The following is a 17,727-nucleotide window of genomic DNA, read 5'->3' on the forward strand; positions in this document are numbered from 1 at the left end:
CCTCCTCCTCCTCCTCCTCCTCCTCCTCCAAAGACAGCCCCGTTAAGTTGAACGACAGCCAGCCGCTGTGGACCCCCTCTCCCGTGCGCACATCTCCGCCGAGTGTCCAGCAATGCCCACGGCAGCCTCTGGTAACCGCATTCCCACATCCACAGCGGCTCACCGCCGAGCCGCGACGGAAACACCCGAGCCAGAGCCGAGCGAGCCGGTCCACACCTCGGTACACCTGCTCCGACTCACAAGTGTGCGGAGACGGCGCCCCCTGGCGGACACCGGCGGTACGACAAGCGGCTACATTTAATGCACAGTTGTTTTTTTTCTGACTACAATTAATTTATTGGACAATTAGGTTAAAACCAAAACATATTGCCTAATGTTCATGATTATGTATTAAATTTAGAAGGTGTTATATTAATATGAGTTCTACTTAATTTACCTGTAATTTCACAATGCTATAGAAAAGAAAATCATTCACAATATGACCTCTTTTTTGCTTTTTCTTTGTTTGTTGTGATTTTAACATATATTACATTTCATACAGATACATTTCCCTTTTATAGATAATATTAAAATATGTGGGGTCTTTTGTCTTTGCCTCAAACATTTATTATATGACATACAGTCACTATGTTGTCTAATATAATTATTTTATATTTTAGCATCCAAAGTATTGTTAAATCGATCAAAGTTGGCCTAACAAGGGGTATTTTTGTAAGAACAAAAAACAAATATCCAAAGTGTGGATACATGCAGGTTTTAAAAAATATCATAATATTATGCTTTGAGATGATACACAAGTAAAAAACCAAACTGGTATGTATGGGGTACGTACCTGTAATATTACCTACTGTGTTATAAAGTGACTTGTTACCCTGTACTTGCTGGTTACATACCTGTCACATACCTGGTATTTAACTAATAGGGACATGGTATTTACTTGGTACATCCCAGATATGTACATGGTAGTTACCTGGTAAGTACTTGGTACTTAACAGTTACGTAACAGCTAATTTCTTGGTACAAACAAGATATAAACCTGGTACTTGCCAGGTACTCACCTGGTAATTAACTGGTACCAGGCTGTATTTTGTATTGCTACCATTAAACAGTGTCAGTTTTACTTCCAAAAGTCACTGGTGACAAAAAAGAAACAGAAAACAAACCAAAGAAACACTACATGAAATGACGAGTTTAAAAACCGAATGCATGAAAAAGCGTTTTTATTACAATAGAGATAGAAAAGATAAAAGCGTTGTTGGCATCATATCAGCTGATCACAGCACAAAAAGCACCACAGACACGATGACCAAAACCAGACGGTGAATGGAGGCTAATATATCCAGTCCTGCTGAGAAAACACTACGCGGGGATAGAAAGAGTCAGCGGCTCCACGGTCACAGAGTCTGTAAATAATTTCCAGTAATGTGTTCCCACAGAGGCTCCGTCAAACCCACAGATTTCTGCAGAGTCAGGTGAGCGGACATGAGGGGACAAAGATGGACACGTGGAAGACAACAAACACTCATTTATCCGATGCAGCTTGGAAGCTCAAGTAAACACTGAGAGTACAAATACTTATAAGTATTTTTATATTTAAGAATATATATCTGAAGAGATTTAGTGTAAAATATCAACTTTACTCTGTTTCCCAAACCAGGGATTTCTGGTCCTAAGGACGATTTGTGCAAATTTCAGATCATTTTTATCCTCTAGGTGTCTTAATTAAAAAAAATAATGCTATTTCATTATTTAGGTCCTGTGATTTAATGTTACAGTAACATTTTGGGGTTTTCTGCCACAATATTTAAAGGAAAATGAACATTCAGTGAAGCGTAGAGAGGCCACAGTGGAGACGACGTCTGCACAAACGTGTTCAGTTTGGTTTATTTATTTCAGCTGAATTTGTTGTCTTTGTGGTATTTTAAATATAAAATATGTTTGTCACATGTTGCTTAAATTTGGACTCGTTAACGTCGCACTTTTAGGCAGTGAACTACTACACTTATTGGATGTAAATAAGAAAATAAAACCCTGATAAATAGACGTCAGGCGCTCATCACAGTGTATTTCTTCTTCTGAATTTTACATTTTAAATCAGTTTCCACTGTTTGGTTGTTTTATAAATCTATTTCCCTCAACTTGTAGAAAGCATTTGGGAGTGAGCGAAGCAGCGTTTGACTCCAGTGCTCCTTAAAGTCCTGAGAGACGCGACAAAACAGGGATCCGATTTGTTTTTTTCACGAAGTTCGAAGACCATTTGGTCCTCTGGCCACATTCATCACACTTTAAAATCTTGTCTGATTTACTGTGTGTTCACACACACACACACACACACACAAACACAGGTGAACACTGATAATAAATACACACTTTCTGACTTCAACATACATGGATGCGCGTGTAAACATTGACTTGAAGCCAACCAGAGGTTTTGGATTCATGTGGGTGAGACTTAACGGGATAGAAACACAAACACACCAGTAAACTCACACACTCCTGAGATGCCTAAAAGGGAGAGTTCAGATCTTTTCAAGGGAGGTTCGGTGAAAAAAAAAAAAAGTCATATAAACAATTAATATCTTACTTGTTGTAGATGTCTCTTTGAACGACTTCAATGAATAGTTTCTTTCTGTCCGGACTGGAACCTGGTTATACTGAAGTCTTAAACTATTGTGTTATCCAATAGTTTCATGTACTTCCTGAATAAATCTCAGATCTCGTCAATCATTACATCAAGTATCTCTACCTGTTAACATTAATGTTTGTATGTGCTGATGCTTGGAAAGAGATATTTTATGAACTAAGTGTACAGCTTAAACGCCACAAGGAATCAAGCCATTTTTTTGTTTTGTTTCTTTATAAGTTTCTGTTTTTTTTTGCTTTTAAACCGAAGCGGGCCGCACATCCTGCACGGTGTTGTATTTTATTTTATCGTTTTTATTGGCAGAACAAACAGGAAATCGTCCCTCTCCAAAAGAGCGCGCTGTCTCGTCACCGCCGCTTCATGAGCTTCCGAGCAGACGGCACCGGTGATTTGGGCAGAAATGTCTGAGCGTCGTCGGGCTGCGCAGGAAGTGCTACAGCTGCGGCGGCTCTCGTCTGGTGTAAAACCTGATGGCGGCGTAAAAAGCAGACAGAATGGTTTAGGATGGTAGCGTTCAGCCTGTCGCTCAAAGAGCCATCTACAACAGGTAAGATGTTCACTGTTTCTAACCTTTCCGGAGAACCTCCCTTCAACTGATCTGAACCGTCCCTTTAACGTTGGGCCAGATTGTTTAGGAACACTATAGCTTCAATTTCCTTCCAGCCGCCAGACGCAGCGTTGATGGTAGCTGTGTGCTCGGGGTGACGGCAGTAAGTCTTCTGGCAGTGCTGAATCCTGGTTTCTCTCTTTGACGATCAGTCAGTCGCTTTGACAAACTAACCCCTAAATTCTGTTTATATTCAACGTTACAAGAATATATATATATATATATATATATATATATATATATATATATATATATATATATATATATATATATATATATATATATGTATATGAATCAAACTGTACTGTATGTCTGATAAATTCTGTATAAACCATACCGACGACATCCTGGCTTGTTAAACCTTGTTAACTATTCAAGTAAATGAATACAAGTAAAGTTTTTACAACTAGTAATATCTGCATGTCCAATAAATTCAACGTATGCTTGATTTAAAATGGCATTAAGTCACTGAATAAATGCAGAAACGAAACGAAACGTACAGCGATCTACCACCTAGATACTGTAGCACTACGACTAATATTATCACCATCTAGAACTCTGGATTGGAATAACAAACCATCGGAAAATCCAACACCTCCTGTTCAGGGCGATCATACTAAATTTGATGATGGGGGAGTCAAGGCAGCTAATTGTAAACATTGTCTTCCTCTCGACATTAAGACAATGCCCTCAGTTCAGCCTGGGAATACTGAGTCTGGACGTGCACCAACAGGGAGGACGGACCTCCGAGGGCAGCGATTAACCCCTGATCATCGGAATGAAGCCTAATTCCTGGGAAAATACGGTGACGTTCCGCTGAAATCAACTGAAGCTGTGTCCAAGTTCACAAGCTGCCTCCTTTATAGTTTGCGACATCAACCCTCAGCTGTTCGGATCCAAAACATTTTGTTTCACCTTGGATCAGCGCCCATTCGGAAGTCGTGAAAGTCGTGATCCCAGATCCTCCTCCCACAGGGCTGCTTGTTCTCCTCAGACGGAAAACAAAACCTTCAGTTTTCAGGAAACATCTTCAGTAACCTGGAACAAGTTCCAATAAATCCTGAAAACACTAGTTTCCTTTTAAACCGGGCGGTGGCCATTATTTTACAGCTGAAACTGTAAATTCTTCTTCTCTACAGGTCATTACATTTAATTTAGTTTAATCCTGATTATATATTTATCACCTGCCGCCTGAAGACACGAGCAGACGATAACGTTTTTGCCCGTGTGTGTTCACTTGTCTGTTAGCGAAATATCTCACGAACCACTGGACGAACTTTAGTGAAACTTGCAGGAGGTAATCATTGGATGTGCATCTACAGCTGATTAACTTTTGCAGCCAACCCCATTCAAGATGGCCGCCACACCCAACTGACACTGTAAAGCACAAAAGTGGCACTAATTCAGTCAGTTTTACAGACAATAAGCTATAATTTGGCGTGGTAGTAGCTGAGACTGATCCCCAACACATATCCTGAGTGCTAACGGTTTGTGCAAGACCTTTGTCTAAAATCTGGCTGTTAACTATTTAGAGCCAAGTCCATCTGTTAGCAAAATATCACATGAACCACTGGGTGGATTTTACTGAAGCTTTTTAGGAAATAATCACTGGATGCACATCTACAAATGATTACCATTTGGAGTCAATCCAGTTCAAGGTGGCCACCACGGCTAATCAACATTGGATAACACGGAAATAGCTATAACTCAGTCAATTTAACAGATACTGAGGTAAAATCTGATGTGGTAGTAGCTGAGAGTCATACTCTGAGCACTAATAGATCATCGTTTTCAAGGTTTGACCAAAACGGCAACAACTCTGTCATTTATCGACATAAGATGATCTTAGTCTGAAACTCGGGCATAAAAGGGTGATGTGCATTCCTTCAACGAACGCTAGGCTTTTAGAGATTTTTTTTGAAAGTAGATGTGTTTGTTTTTTAGTTCTGCATTATTAATGTCTGAGTAAGATTTCCTCACCTGGGAGCTGGCAGTGGAAGACAAGTTTGTCTTTCTAAGACTTGAAATACATCATATATGTATTTGTTTAGATATAAAACGAGTTAATTTTAACACAATAGAAGTTGTCTGCTTTCATCATGAAAGGCATGATTAAAAGAAACGAGCAGATCAGGACCACCTGAGTGCACTGATGGGTTTCCCCTCAGAGAGGTGTTGGTGAGAAGGTCAAAGGTCACTCCCCCCCCCGGGCTTTTACATAAGGCAGCCTCTGAATTTGGACACAGCTTGCATTATCTCCTCTACGTAAGCCAATCACAGGCGTTACTTCCTGTGAGGTCATCACTGATGTCATCTGGCGGTCTGGACCTTGTTGGGCGTCTGGGCGTAGAGGTACCTCCAGATGGCGTAGTAGTGGACAGCCGCGCCCATGGCGACAAACAGGTGCCAAATGGCGTGAGCGAACGGGACGATGCCGTCGCTTTTGAAGAAGACGATACCGAGACAGTAGCACGCTCCACCGACCAGCAGCTCACACAACCCGGACTGCTCCGGCTGCAACAGAGACGCGAGGGTTAGGGTTGCTGCGGTGAAATCGGCGAGCGTGGCGACGGCGGCGTAAATAAACCTCACCATGGAGAAGATGACCAGAGCTGGGAAAACCCCCATCACCGTGTAGCAGATCAACTCCATGAGCTTGTATCTGAGACAGAGAAGAGTGTTTGAGCTCAGGGGTTGTTTTAAACAAACAGCCTGATGATGAAGTGTGGACCGGTAAAACAGTTACTGTGCAAAAGTCTTTAGTCATCCCTTATTTCTTTATATTTCACAACCAAACAGTCGTTTTCTGTACAATCCTTTACCCTGACCATGACAGCCTATTACGCAGTGTGTGTATGCGCTTGAAAAGTGGACGCTGGAAGGACACAAGAAAAAGTTTCAGGCTTTTTAAAAATGATCTCCAACAGCTGAGCAGCATCTGGAAGTCAAGGCTTCAAAAACAAGAAAACAAAATTAGCATTCCCTGAAGGTACCGCCTTCCGCCTTTCAGGAGGTTCAAACCACGATCCTCTGTCTTTATCTCTTAGCGCTCTGAGTAATCGTTGGGGACAACGCTCAGCTACGACCACACCAAGTTTTAGCTCAATATCTGTAATACTGGCCGGGTTTTAGTCATTTCTGTGCTTCCTGAGGTCAGTTTGTTGTAGGGACCATCTTGGATTGGTTTCACTGCAACAGTTAATTATTTGTAAAGTGAGCACCACTCAAGAGATGAACCACGGTGGTTCATCTCTTGGATTTAGGATCTTTTTTTTATCATTATAAATAACTTATGGGTCATGAGTTTAACAAACAAAAGGACTGAAAATGAGAGAAAAATCAGCTGAAGTCCAAAGAAAGACGTGGAAAAACCTTCAGAAAGTCTAAACAAATTCTGCTCATTTTTAAGGATTAGAAGGACATCTGGCTCCTTGGAGGCAAAAATATAAGGAAACGAAGGACTCGAGACTTTGCACAGCTCTGTTCATGTTTCGGGACAAAGAAGCAGCAGTTTGACAGCTTAAATAACGCGAGGCAGAGGTTTAGAGGTTTCACTTTTTTCTTTTTTAAAGAAAGAAACACTGACATTATTTTAGGTTCTGGTACAGCTGATAGCCATCAGCGGGGACCAGTAATAGGAGCCTGTTCGACCCAGAGAACGTATCAGTGTGGCGAACAGACCTCTCGTGGAAGAAAAAGACGTAGGTGGTTCCAGAAGACGCCATCACCCACACCAGCCAGCGCATGTGACACGCCCACGGGCCCAGCTCCCGAAGGTTCAGCCTGTGGAAGCATCGAGAGGAGAACAGCTGCAGATCAGGGACATATTTACACACACACACACACACACACTTAGCAAACTGACGTGTTTACCAAGGGGCGTAGGAGGCTGCGATGAAGAAGTAGATCACCATCCTGTCACACATGTGGAAACAGTGCTCCACAGACCTGAGAAAACAGTTTGGGTGTTTAATAAACGCCACTGAGCGGCTCGGGCGCTGAATCGGACCGGGCGCTCGTACCGCAGGTGGCTCTTCTTCCAGGCCACAGTGTGGAAGAGGGTGGAGATGATGAAGAGCGAGCTGAGGCCCGCCCCGTACACCCAGGCTGACAGGCGCTCCCATCGGTCCCTCGACTGGTAGTGTAAGACTGAGCTGCCCAGCAGGCTGGGGATTATCCACATCTGGAAAAAAAATCAACGAGTTCAGAGAACGAACTGTCACTGTGAGCAATGCATGGTGTAAACGAATGTACTGCTCGCTCTCTGTGCATGTGTGTGTGTGTGTGTGTGTGTATACTGACCGCATGCGTGGCACAGTTGGCAGCATGCTCGTACTCTGTGGGCTGGTATCTCTTGTTAGAAGGAACACGGTTGTTCATAAACCTGAAAGTGAACGAACGTCACCCTGAATCAGCAAAGATCTGAGACGTTTGTTTGCTTTCAGGACAGTAAGTAAACTCTAATTATCCACTAACAGATCAGGGGAAAAAAAGCAAATATAAAAAATGATCCTTCTGTTATTCCATGTAGTTGTTGTTTACATGTAAACAACCTGTCTGATGTTGCAAACATATATCATGCAAAAGTGGATAAAATGAGCAGTTTTGCTTCGAAACCTAAAGGTTTTCTGTCACGTTTACCTCTTTAGTTAAAGGCAAAGGTGGAACATGTTTTCCCCGTTAGCAAAATAGCTCACAAACCATTAGACACACATTTCATGAAACTCTGAAAAAAGAACTCATTGTTTGTGCGTCAACAACTCAATCAACGTTTGGAGTCAACCCCATTCAAGATGGCCGCCACAGTCAACTGAGCTTAAAAGAAACACCACAAAAATGGCCACGACCCAGCTGAGCTCAAATCTGACGTGGTAGTAGCTGAGAGTCATTCACAACACATACTCTGAGCGTGACATTTCACGATATTGTGCGAGATTTCACATCACGTTTGTTTCTGACCAAATCAGCAACAACTTCATTAAAAACAACACAAAGTTGAATATGCATCATCCGCACTCCTGTCTCTGAGCTGCTAATGTAATTTCACCCCCACCCTCCCTCCGCCTTCGCTTAGCAATGCTGGTTTCATGCTTCGGCTTGTTGCCATGACCGCTGTTGCCTGGCAACAAAGGGTAACCACGGAGTGACTGAAGCAGAGGTTGGTCCCGACAATGTGCCTCGTCGTCCGCGCCGGCAGCTTCTGGATTCCTGCTCGTTCGCAGGAATCCGTACAAACATGTTAACTCAGAACTGTCGCGCTGATTTGGACTTTTTGTTTTCTTTTTGTTGCAACAAACACTCAGAAACAGAGCATCTCAGGAGGTAACCCTCTGTCAGTGATGTCACTGTTGTCATGGAAACCAGGGAGCAGAGATTGGCTTTTTTTTCCTCCTCCGTCTCGATAGGAGAAAACACCTCGTTTCTTTCATCTCCATCGCCAGTTTTGTCTGTTTTCTGCTTCCCTCCATGATTAAATTAAAACGCAGGAAGCCAAATGGACAAAGAGAACACGCCAACACACACACACACCCTCCCTACTTTCGTGCTGCATCTCGCAGAACTAGATTTCATAAGAGACCTAGATTTAGCAGCATCCCTGTCTGTTCCTCACACTGACACAGTTTGAACGGGGCTGCCACCATCACAGGGGAACGCCGGTCCGAGCCTCAGAGAGAAAACTTGGAGCGAACACACCATCTCCCGTCTCCGTGACGTCTGATCTAAAGGGGCGGACGGCAGCAGATGGACGCGTCCCCCTCCTACACGAGCCGCCTCAGCCCGCTGCCGTACGACAGTCCTGACGCCAGGCAAGACGGACAGAAGGGAGGCGAGACGTCCACCTCACCACCATCACCTGTTATGCAACAGAGATGTCTCATCCCCATCCTCCTCCTCCTCCTCTGTCTTTGTTGTTTTTATCGTTTCTTTTCTCAGAGACACTTATTCAGAGCTATTAATACTAAGTGACCCAGCCCAGAAACCCAGCATCCTGTCCCAAATAAACTGGTTCCTGTATCCAGCAGCTGTGTGTGTGTGTGTGTGTTCATGCTCGGCCCAGCAGGCCCGCCAGGGACATTAATGACTTGATCGAGATGGCTGATAATTAGCAGACCGACCACAAAGACAGTGTAAGAACACCAGGACGATTCCTGGTGTTTTCTGACACGATGTGCAGTTTTGGAGAGACAGTCTGCTGCTTTTAAATCTAGAAACTAAACAGATCTGGGGTTTGGACTGTTCGACCGAAGCTTTACTGCACACACATATGAATGAGGACAACAAAAACACTAATTAACAGGTTGATTCGACTTCAGACTAAGAAGAAACAAAGATCGAGGTCTAGGATCCTCAGGTAACATTTTAAATTCACACACACACCAGTTTGTATTTCTGTCCTTATTAGCACATTGACTTCCATTCATTTCTGTAGCCTAACCCCAACCCTTACCCTAAACCGAACTTTTAACCCATTAAATGGCGTCCCACCATATTAGGACCGGGATTCGGTCCCCAAAAGGACTCGTGGTCCTAACACGGAAGGAGTGTGTGCCGGAAAAGGTCCTGAGAAATTGACAAAAAAAAAAACAACCAAAAAACAGGGATTTATTTCTCAACCTTTCAAACTAACAACAACTAGAAGCTCTCGGAGAGAGCAAACCTCATCAGTGTGACATCATAATGGGACTGATTACATCATCATTGTGTGACGTCATCGCTGATGTCATCACTGAGAGCACAAACCTCTGCCTAGGCCATACGGTCATTAAATAATTGTAGGAGCCGAATCGTGATCCCGATCGCCACCAAAACTTAATCAGTTGTTCTTTGTGACGACCTCAACATGTCCTGAGAATTTCATCAAAATATGTTGTGCACAAACAAACAAATGATACTGAAATAATAATAATAATAATAATAATAATAATAGTTTATTCTTTGACTTTTACAGGTTACATGGCAGCAGATTTTCTTCAGCGGTGGGCGATGATGTTTTTGCCCATGTCTCTTCTGAACCAGTGGACAGATTTCTATGAAACCTGCAGAAAGTAATCACTGGGTGAACATCTACAACTGATTTGGCTTTTGGAGTCAACTTGATTCAAGATGGCCGCCACAGCCGACTGACCTTAACCATCTGTGCAGATACGGAGCTGGTAGTAGCGGGTGATATGCAGTGCTGGTTCTTTAAATGTTATTTAGTTTCTGCTCCTTGTAGTAAATTATTTACTTTTTATCTTGTCTAAAGCTGTTTTGTTTTAATCTTGTTTTTTCTTCTGCTCTGTTTTACAGTGTTGTGTCATGTATTTCTCTGTCTTGATGTTGACAGTTTATTAATATTTAAATCACACACACACACACACTCGGCTCTTTATTTAGTTTATTTAGTGTCTTTGTCTTATCATCCGTTTCTTTTCCTGCCTTCAGTCTCCAGCTGCTCAGCTGTCCCTCCTGCAGATCATCTTCTTTAAATCTTTGTTCTCATGTAGGCTGTGTGTCACTGGACTGCAGCGCCTTTTTGTTATTTATACTGATAAAAGTTCATTTTGTCCTCCACCTCCACGGTTGGTTCATCTTCCCACCAGACTGCGTCCTAACGTCTAATTTAGAGACCAACCGTTCCTTCGCCTGCTGCCTTTTCAAACTAAAATCATCTTATCTTGAAAGATGACAGAGTTTTAGCACTTTGGATTATGTGTAATTTTACATGAATCTATTAGCGCTCAGATTATTAGCTTGGGAAAACCTTTAGATACAGCCACACCAAATTTTAGCTCAGTATCTGTAAACTTGACCGAGTTAGAGCCCCTTCTGAGTTGCCTAATGTTGATTTGCTGTGGCGGCCATCTTGAATTGGATTGACTCCAGAAGTTATTCAGCTGTAGACGTACAGCTAATGATTATTTCCTGTAGATTTGATGAAAATCCATTCAGTGCTTCACGAGATATTTTGCTAACAGACAAACAAGTTGACTCCTAAAGTCATGAAGCGAAGATCTCGGGCTCAGGCTACGCGTTGGGAATGACTCTCAGCTACTACCACACCACATTTAAGCTCAATATCTGTCAAACATTTTGAATTATAGCCTACCTATTTTAGTGTAAGTTGACGGCAGCTGTAGTACTGAAATGGGTTGATTCCAAACATTAATCAGCTGCAGATGTGCTTCAAATGAAGTTTTTCATGAGATATTTTGCTAACAGATAGACACAGGAGCAAAAACATTATCGTCAACAACAACTGTTGCTCCTGGTTATTTGAATCTTCTTAGCTTTTAGGAAAACCAAACTTCTGAATCTACTAATACAGAAAAAGAAGAAACAAATAACCTATTATTCATACCTGATGGTAATTATTTAATCAATACTGGTCATTTGAGTTTCTAATTATATGTTGAAATTAAGTAAACTAAAGATGATGATGAAGCCTATAAATAAACAGGAAAAGCATGAAGTTGCAGGTGTGTGAAAGTTCAATAAAATTAGAAAATAAACCTCCAAATTGGTTATGAGCTGGATTTCAAACATCTGATTTAAGCCACTCTTCCTCCTCCTCCTCCTCCCCAGCAGACAACAATAACACGACCTGATGTCTTTAAACATGGATGTTGGAGGATGAGTGGTTCTGATGCCACCTACCTTACAAGATGCATTTACAGTGGGAATAAGCAACAGTTGACGGCAGACAGTTCGGATATTATCAAAAATTTAAAAAAGCCCGTTTTCCCGAACGAGCCGCCGAGATCCGACCACTTTCAGCCGGGGTTTGAGGGACCGCGGCCGGCGTCTCCTTGGCGTCGATTCACCCTCGGTTCACGCGGCGCCGGGCGGCGGGAGACGGATTCATCGTTTCTGTCAGAGAGGGGGTCCGGTCTGGAAGTGTGGGCGTCGGGAGACGGTCGGTGCTGCTGCTGCTGCTGCTGACCGTGTGTGTGAGTGAGTGTGTGTGTGTCTACAACCGCCGGTTCACCTCCTCATCATCATCACGACTCGATGAGGAAGGCTGCTTTCATCACTCATCTCTTTTTTTTTTTTTCTCTGAAGGACTGATTCATAGCGGAGGGTTGCTGCGCTGCGTGAAGTTCCGCCTCCGGTCGCTGGGTGGCGCTGCAGGCGCGCAGCTGGAGACCGAAGCCTCTTCCTACAGCCCGCCTGTTTGTTACCAAGTTTTCTAATAAACCACCGGACGGATTTTAATTAAACTTGCAGAAAGTAATAATTGGATGTACCTCTGTAACTCATTAACTTTTGTAAAGTCAAGTCAAATTTATTTATACAGCACTTTTCAGCAGCAAGGCAGAGTGCAGGCAAAGTGTTTTATATCATGAAAACATAAAAATACAGTCATAAAAACACACACACAACAATAGCAAAGTTAAAATAAACAGCTAATAAACTAGGATATAAAAAGCTAAACTAAAACATGAGCTAAGATAATCTAAATAAGATAAATGAGCAAAAGTAAAATAAAGCTAAACTAAACTTATCTCAGTCAAGTCATACTATAAAAACCGAGGAAAACTAAACTAAGATATGATAAACTGATAATAAGCGAACATAAACTAAACTAGGATTTAAAAACCTCAGCTGAACAGATCAGAAATTTTGTAGCCAGTTCAAGATGGCTGCCACAGCCAACTGACCACAAGAAAACCCCAAAATGGCTATAATTTAGTTAATTTTACAGATATTGACCCAAGGTTTGGTGTGGTAGTAGCTGAGACTGATCCCCGACACATACCCTAAGCACTGACAGACTGAGCAAAGTCTTGGTTAAAAAGTGTCGCTAACTGTTTATAGTCGACTCTGTCTGTTAGCGAAATATCTCATGAACCACCGGATGGGTTTTAATGAAACGGTCAGAAAGTCGGCAGTAGATCAGCTGACATCATTCTGTCAAGAAATGTTGGGCCAATAAAACAATTAGCACTTAACTGATGCTCTTTTTTTATATTTTTACACTATCACTGTATTATTTTTGGCTATAACTTTTTATAACTAACTTTTTACTTTATTTTTAAACAGATTTGTAATAATGTATGGATTACTGGAAAACATTCTTTACATTTAAAACTAATAAAGAGAAGCATTTGAAGGCCTTTCTTACAGATCTTATTGATCCTCTGACAGGACAGGTCAGAAGCAATTAAGTGGCGCCCCCTACTGTCTGCAGGACCAGAAGACTGATTTAGGGTTGACGGATAGAAACCACACAGATACAAATAAAATTTAATTTTAATAGGTTTCCCTCATTAGCCTTTTAAAAATATGACAGTTACATGTTTTAAATAAAAAGGCCTCCTGACGAGCACCTACAGAGAAATATAAAAAGATGTCTGAGACGTTACAATCAAAACGAGCAATCCACACAACAACAAGCTTTTACAAAATATTTGAATTTTTTCTCCCGCGCGAGAGTCCAACAAAGAAATTGACTTTTACCTATGTTCTGTTAAGAAATGCAACAAACTGTCAAAAATGAGCATATAAAAATGAGTCAGGGAATACATTAGCTTCCTACAAACTTCACAAGCTCATGAGATAATAATGTATTTAAAGTGAATATTTAAAGCTTCCTGTAAGGATTTTGAAATGAAAAAACGGTTCGGTTCAGCATCATCCTGACACACAAACGTCTCTGTCACTCAAAGCTTCCTTTAACTAATAAAAACAGGAAGAAAGGTTTGTTTATTAAAGTATATCTGTCACGATTAAAGCAAAGCTTCAAATCTTCCTACGGTAAGAGGAGATGATGAAAGACGAGGACTTCAGATGTCCTGTCAGTCACGTGTCGATCTAAACTGGAGACACGGCCATCTGTCCTTTACGCCTCACTTCCGTCGCTCTCACCTGAACGTCCTGCTGACTTTACTCCTGGGAGGTAAATGTCTCAAACTGCGTTGCTAACTCCAGTGATGGTGTTCTCAGCACCTTTCACCTGATCAGCAGGAGCCAAGCAGAGACACAGAGGAGCGACTCTGAGGACTGCATCCAACACAAATGAAATGCTTCATTTTCTAACGGCTTTCGTAGAAGTAAACTGAATATTTCTGTGTTTTACAGAGGATAAAGATGAACCGTATTGGAGGTCAAGGTTTACCTCAAATGTGGCACCTTCAGGCACTTGTTTGCTCTTAGGAACGTCAGACACGTCAGCTGGTGTGGCGCTGGTTTCCAACGCCGCGGCCCTGAAGGCGTCAAGGGAAGGGTCTGAGACGCCGACGGTCTCCTCGGGGGGTTTGACTTCAACCAGGTGGGCTTCGGGGGCAGTCCGCATCACCTGATCCGCCATCTGGAAAACCGCGTTCAAGCTGATGTCGGGCGATTTCACCTCCTGGTGTTCTGTACGCCGCAGGTCCTGGTCGAGGTCAAACGTGCTGACAGGGTATCCTGCCTAAAACAGTTTTTTTTACAGTTTAAAAAATAAATAGTAATTGTATTAAAAGGATGAGCCACGTCCATTCCACCTACCTGATAGCACCTCTGAGGAGCGAGCGAGCCAGTCTGCAGGTGTGATACAGTTGGAGGGACGGTACCCAGACTGTAGCAACGGCACACTTTGAAATGAACAAAATAAACATTATAGATTATCACAAAATAATGTGTAGGTACAATTCTGCAAGCTGCGCACACAAAAATAGGTCGTGATTTTCAAAAATCGTGTCTCGTTGGTCTCAAACACTCAAAAATCAGCGACACTGCAGCGAAAAACTTGCTTCTTTTCTTGTAATTTTCTCTTCAACAGCCACCGTAAGACTATTCAAGGAGCTGTCTTCAACTTGTATCCAAAAACCCAAATTCAACCTTAAGTTCTCCCTTGAATCTTCGCCCACCCAGGTCCCACCTGAGGGATAGCAGCCAGCCTGGTAGTGGACACTCTGGGGAGAAAACTGGCTCAGAGGTGGCCTGCCATCGCTCCCCTGGCTCAGTAACTCCTGCTGAACTTGGGTGGTGCTGGAGATGGAGGCCCCTCCAGAAGACAGGTGGTTCAGAGACACTGGAGCAAAGACGGGAGAGGGGACAACGAGCCCCCCGTGGCCCCTCACCAGGTACCTTGGTGGGACTGGGGTCCCGCTCAGAGGTTTCAGGACCCTGACTGGATCCGGGCGAGGCAGCTGAACTGACTGCAAGACTGCGAGTCTGAGCGGGGAGGAACCTCCTGCAGCCAACACAAGAACACATCAACCTGTTACAACCGTCTGGAACCGTCTGGAACTGACTGCTGAAAGAATCAAAAATATATATCATTTACTTATTTTCAGAGCTCTATCCCTGCTGTCCCAGCTTGAACCCTGTCGGTGTCGATTCACAAGCCGACAGCTGACGTCCAAACCGGCCCGAAGCTTGGATTTGTTCTCCACTGTGAGCCTCCTGAGGTTCGCCAGGAGCTCATGGCGGTTGCGGTTGAAGTTCGGGTTGTAAAAATAATGACAGGACCTGCCGTCCGCCGTGACGCGGCGGTCAGGGGGCGGCTCGGCCTTCCTGAAGCCGTACAGGTTGAGCTGGCGGACGAAGCTCGAGTAGCTGCGCGTCTTGAAGCCGTCGCTCCCTCCGGGGGACAGGACCTGCCTCTCCAGGAGCTGCTGGTCCACCACGAGCAGCTCGCCGTGGCTGTCCCAGAAGACGGCTTCCACGGCCGGGCTGTTGACCAGACGCCACAGTTTGGCTGGGAAGATGTTAGGGTTAATTGTGTCCGGAAGGGAGTTCTCCATATCGTCCATGCTTCAGTCTGTGGAGCTAGAAACAGGTAACATTAAGCTAATTTAATCGTTATAACGCCTTTTGTACTAAATAGCTCATTAATATTTTGACACTTAAGTACTTGAGTGCACATGCATGTCTAATTAGAAGCCAAAACGTTTAGAAACTTAACTGCATCAAAATTAACATTATGTTAATTATTAGTTTTCTCAGGACCAGATGAATGCTAATTCGCGAATGCTAATTTTCGCTTTGCAGCTAGGCTAGCTAACCGTTAGCATGCGCTTATCGGCTCTTTATATGGCGTTTCCGTATTTAAAACCAAAGAAAGTCCAATGACATACATAAATAAACGCACATATTTCATAAATACCTTTGTGGTATTTCCACATGCAGGTAATTTGAAGAAAAGCGAGCAGCGACACTGAGCGGACGTACCCTGCGGGTCGTCTGCCCCGCAGCTTCCGAACCGTTTGGAGCCGTTAAAAGTCCCAACGGTTTCCACCTGAAACCGATTCTGGACCCAACTGCCGGAAACGGATCGGATCACACTGATGTGAACGAAAAAGACCGATTAATTAAAATCTCCTTCAAACAAGAAACCTTAGTTAGCTTGCTGTCCTCTTCTATAAGCAGTAACAAGAAATCGCAATTTCTGCTATGAGGATCATATGTTTGTAAATATTCTTGTTTAAATTATATATGTTAATGACTCTCGGCTACTACCATGTCAAATTTCAGCTCAATAGCTGCAAAACTGACTGAGTTATAGCCCCTTTTGTGTTGGCGAATGTTGATTAGCTGTGGCGGCCATCTTGAGCTGGATTGGCTCTAAAGCTCAATCAGTTGTAGATGCACTTCAAATTATTACTGTCTGAAAGTTTCATTAAAATCCGTCCAGTGGTTCAGGAGTTATTTTGCTAACAGACAAGACAAAGTTGACTTGGAGTAGTTAATGGCAAAACTGTAAGTTCAATCATTTTAGCACTCAGAATATGCTTTGGGGATAAGTCTCAGCAACTACCACATCAAAATTTGAAGTCTGCATGTTTAAAATTGACAGAGGTATAGCAATGTTTGTGGTTTTTAAGGTCATCTCAAATTGCATTGACTCCAGAAGTTATCTAGTTGTAGACGTACATCCAATGGTTAGTTTCATTAAAATTTGCTCTGTGGTTTATGAGTTATGTTGGTATTTTGTGATTTTTGTGACTCTCTTCTCTGCAGCCCCTCCTTCACCTCGTCCATTTCCAGAGGACTGATGTCTCCGTCCCCCACCTGTGGACCCGCTCCGCCACCGGCACCAGGACCTGGACGGAGACACTCAGGTCCTGGTGTGAAAAAAAACAAGTTCTGCTGAGGTAATTAACAGTTACTTCAGACCAACAAAAGTACAACCCCCAATTCTGACAAGTTGTGTAAAAATGTAAATGAAAAAAAATAATTAGTAATACCCAGCTCTCCTACTGACCTGTTGACAATTTACCTCCAGTTGTTTCTTATTCATATTTTACAGCCTTTTGTTGCGCTTGTCCCCATTTTTCTGACATGTACTGCTGCCTTCAAATTCAAAATGACCCTATTTTTCTCTAAAAATGATACAAGTTCTTTGTTTGCACATGTGCTGTGTTTACTATTTATTGACATCCCAGCATTTTCAGAACTGGGGTGGTACTTTTGTTGCTTAAAAGTAAAATTAAATATGGGTTTATGAGATTTGCAAATCATTGCAGACCGGTTTTAATTTTTCCATTTTGCACAACACAACACGTTCTGG

The 17,727-nt window shown here is 42.8% G+C and overlaps 2 protein-coding genes across 2 annotated transcripts; both read right to left on the reverse strand.

Annotated features, from left to right (window-relative positions):
* Positions 1–5,105: 5,105 nt before the first annotated feature.
* LOC108245675 (monocyte to macrophage differentiation factor 2) lies at positions 5,106–12,161 on the reverse strand. Its single transcript, XM_017432820.3, has 7 exons — positions 11,889–12,161; positions 7,554–7,635; positions 7,274–7,434; positions 7,125–7,199; positions 6,933–7,034; positions 5,844–5,913; positions 5,106–5,765 (listed from the first exon to the last, which is right to left on the reverse strand). The coding sequence occupies exons 1-7, from the start codon at positions 11,900–11,902 to the stop codon at positions 5,562–5,564; spliced, it is 708 nt and encodes a 235-aa protein (XP_017288309.1). The 5' UTR covers positions 11,903–12,161; the 3' UTR covers positions 5,106–5,561.
* Positions 12,162–13,466: 1,305 nt separating this feature from the next.
* LOC112450183 (heat shock factor protein 5) lies at positions 13,467–16,453 on the reverse strand. Its single transcript, XM_025003623.2, has 6 exons — positions 16,324–16,453; positions 15,502–15,986; positions 15,094–15,408; positions 14,721–14,806; positions 14,350–14,643; positions 13,467–14,187 (listed from the first exon to the last, which is right to left on the reverse strand). The coding sequence occupies exons 2-6, from the start codon at positions 15,968–15,970 to the stop codon at positions 14,140–14,142; spliced, it is 1,212 nt and encodes a 403-aa protein (XP_024859391.1). The 5' UTR covers positions 15,971–15,986; positions 16,324–16,453; the 3' UTR covers positions 13,467–14,139.
* Positions 16,454–17,727: the final 1,274 nt, after the last annotated feature.

This window comes from Kryptolebias marmoratus, linkage group LG3 (genome assembly GCF_001649575.2).
Source record: "Kryptolebias marmoratus isolate JLee-2015 linkage group LG3, ASM164957v2, whole genome shotgun sequence".
In the NCBI taxonomy this organism is placed as follows: Eukaryota; Metazoa; Chordata; class Actinopteri; order Cyprinodontiformes; family Rivulidae; genus Kryptolebias; species Kryptolebias marmoratus.

Bases quoted from the DNA above. Each gene is read 5' to 3' on its own strand.
- LOC108245675 (XM_017432820.3), bottom strand. The intron at 7,035-7,124 runs GTAAACACGTCA...ATGCTTCCACAG, and splicing joins GCAGCCTCCTACGCCCCTTG to GCTGAACCTTCGGGAGCTGG. The intron at 5,766-5,843 runs GTGAGGTTTATT...TCTCTGTTGCAG, and splicing joins CTCTGGTCATCTTCTCCATG to CCGGAGCAGTCCGGGTTGTG.
- LOC112450183 (XM_025003623.2), bottom strand. From the start codon at position 15,970: ATGGACGATATGGAGAACTCCCTTCCGGACACAATTAACCCTAACATC. The intron at 14,807-15,093 runs GTGGGACCTGGG...TTCATTTCAAAG, and splicing joins GGCTGGCTGCTATCCCTCAG to TGTGCCGTTGCTACAGTCTG. The intron at 14,644-14,720 runs GTAGGTGGAATG...AAACTGTTTTAG, and splicing joins CTCCTCAGAGGTGCTATCAG to GCAGGATACCCTGTCAGCAC.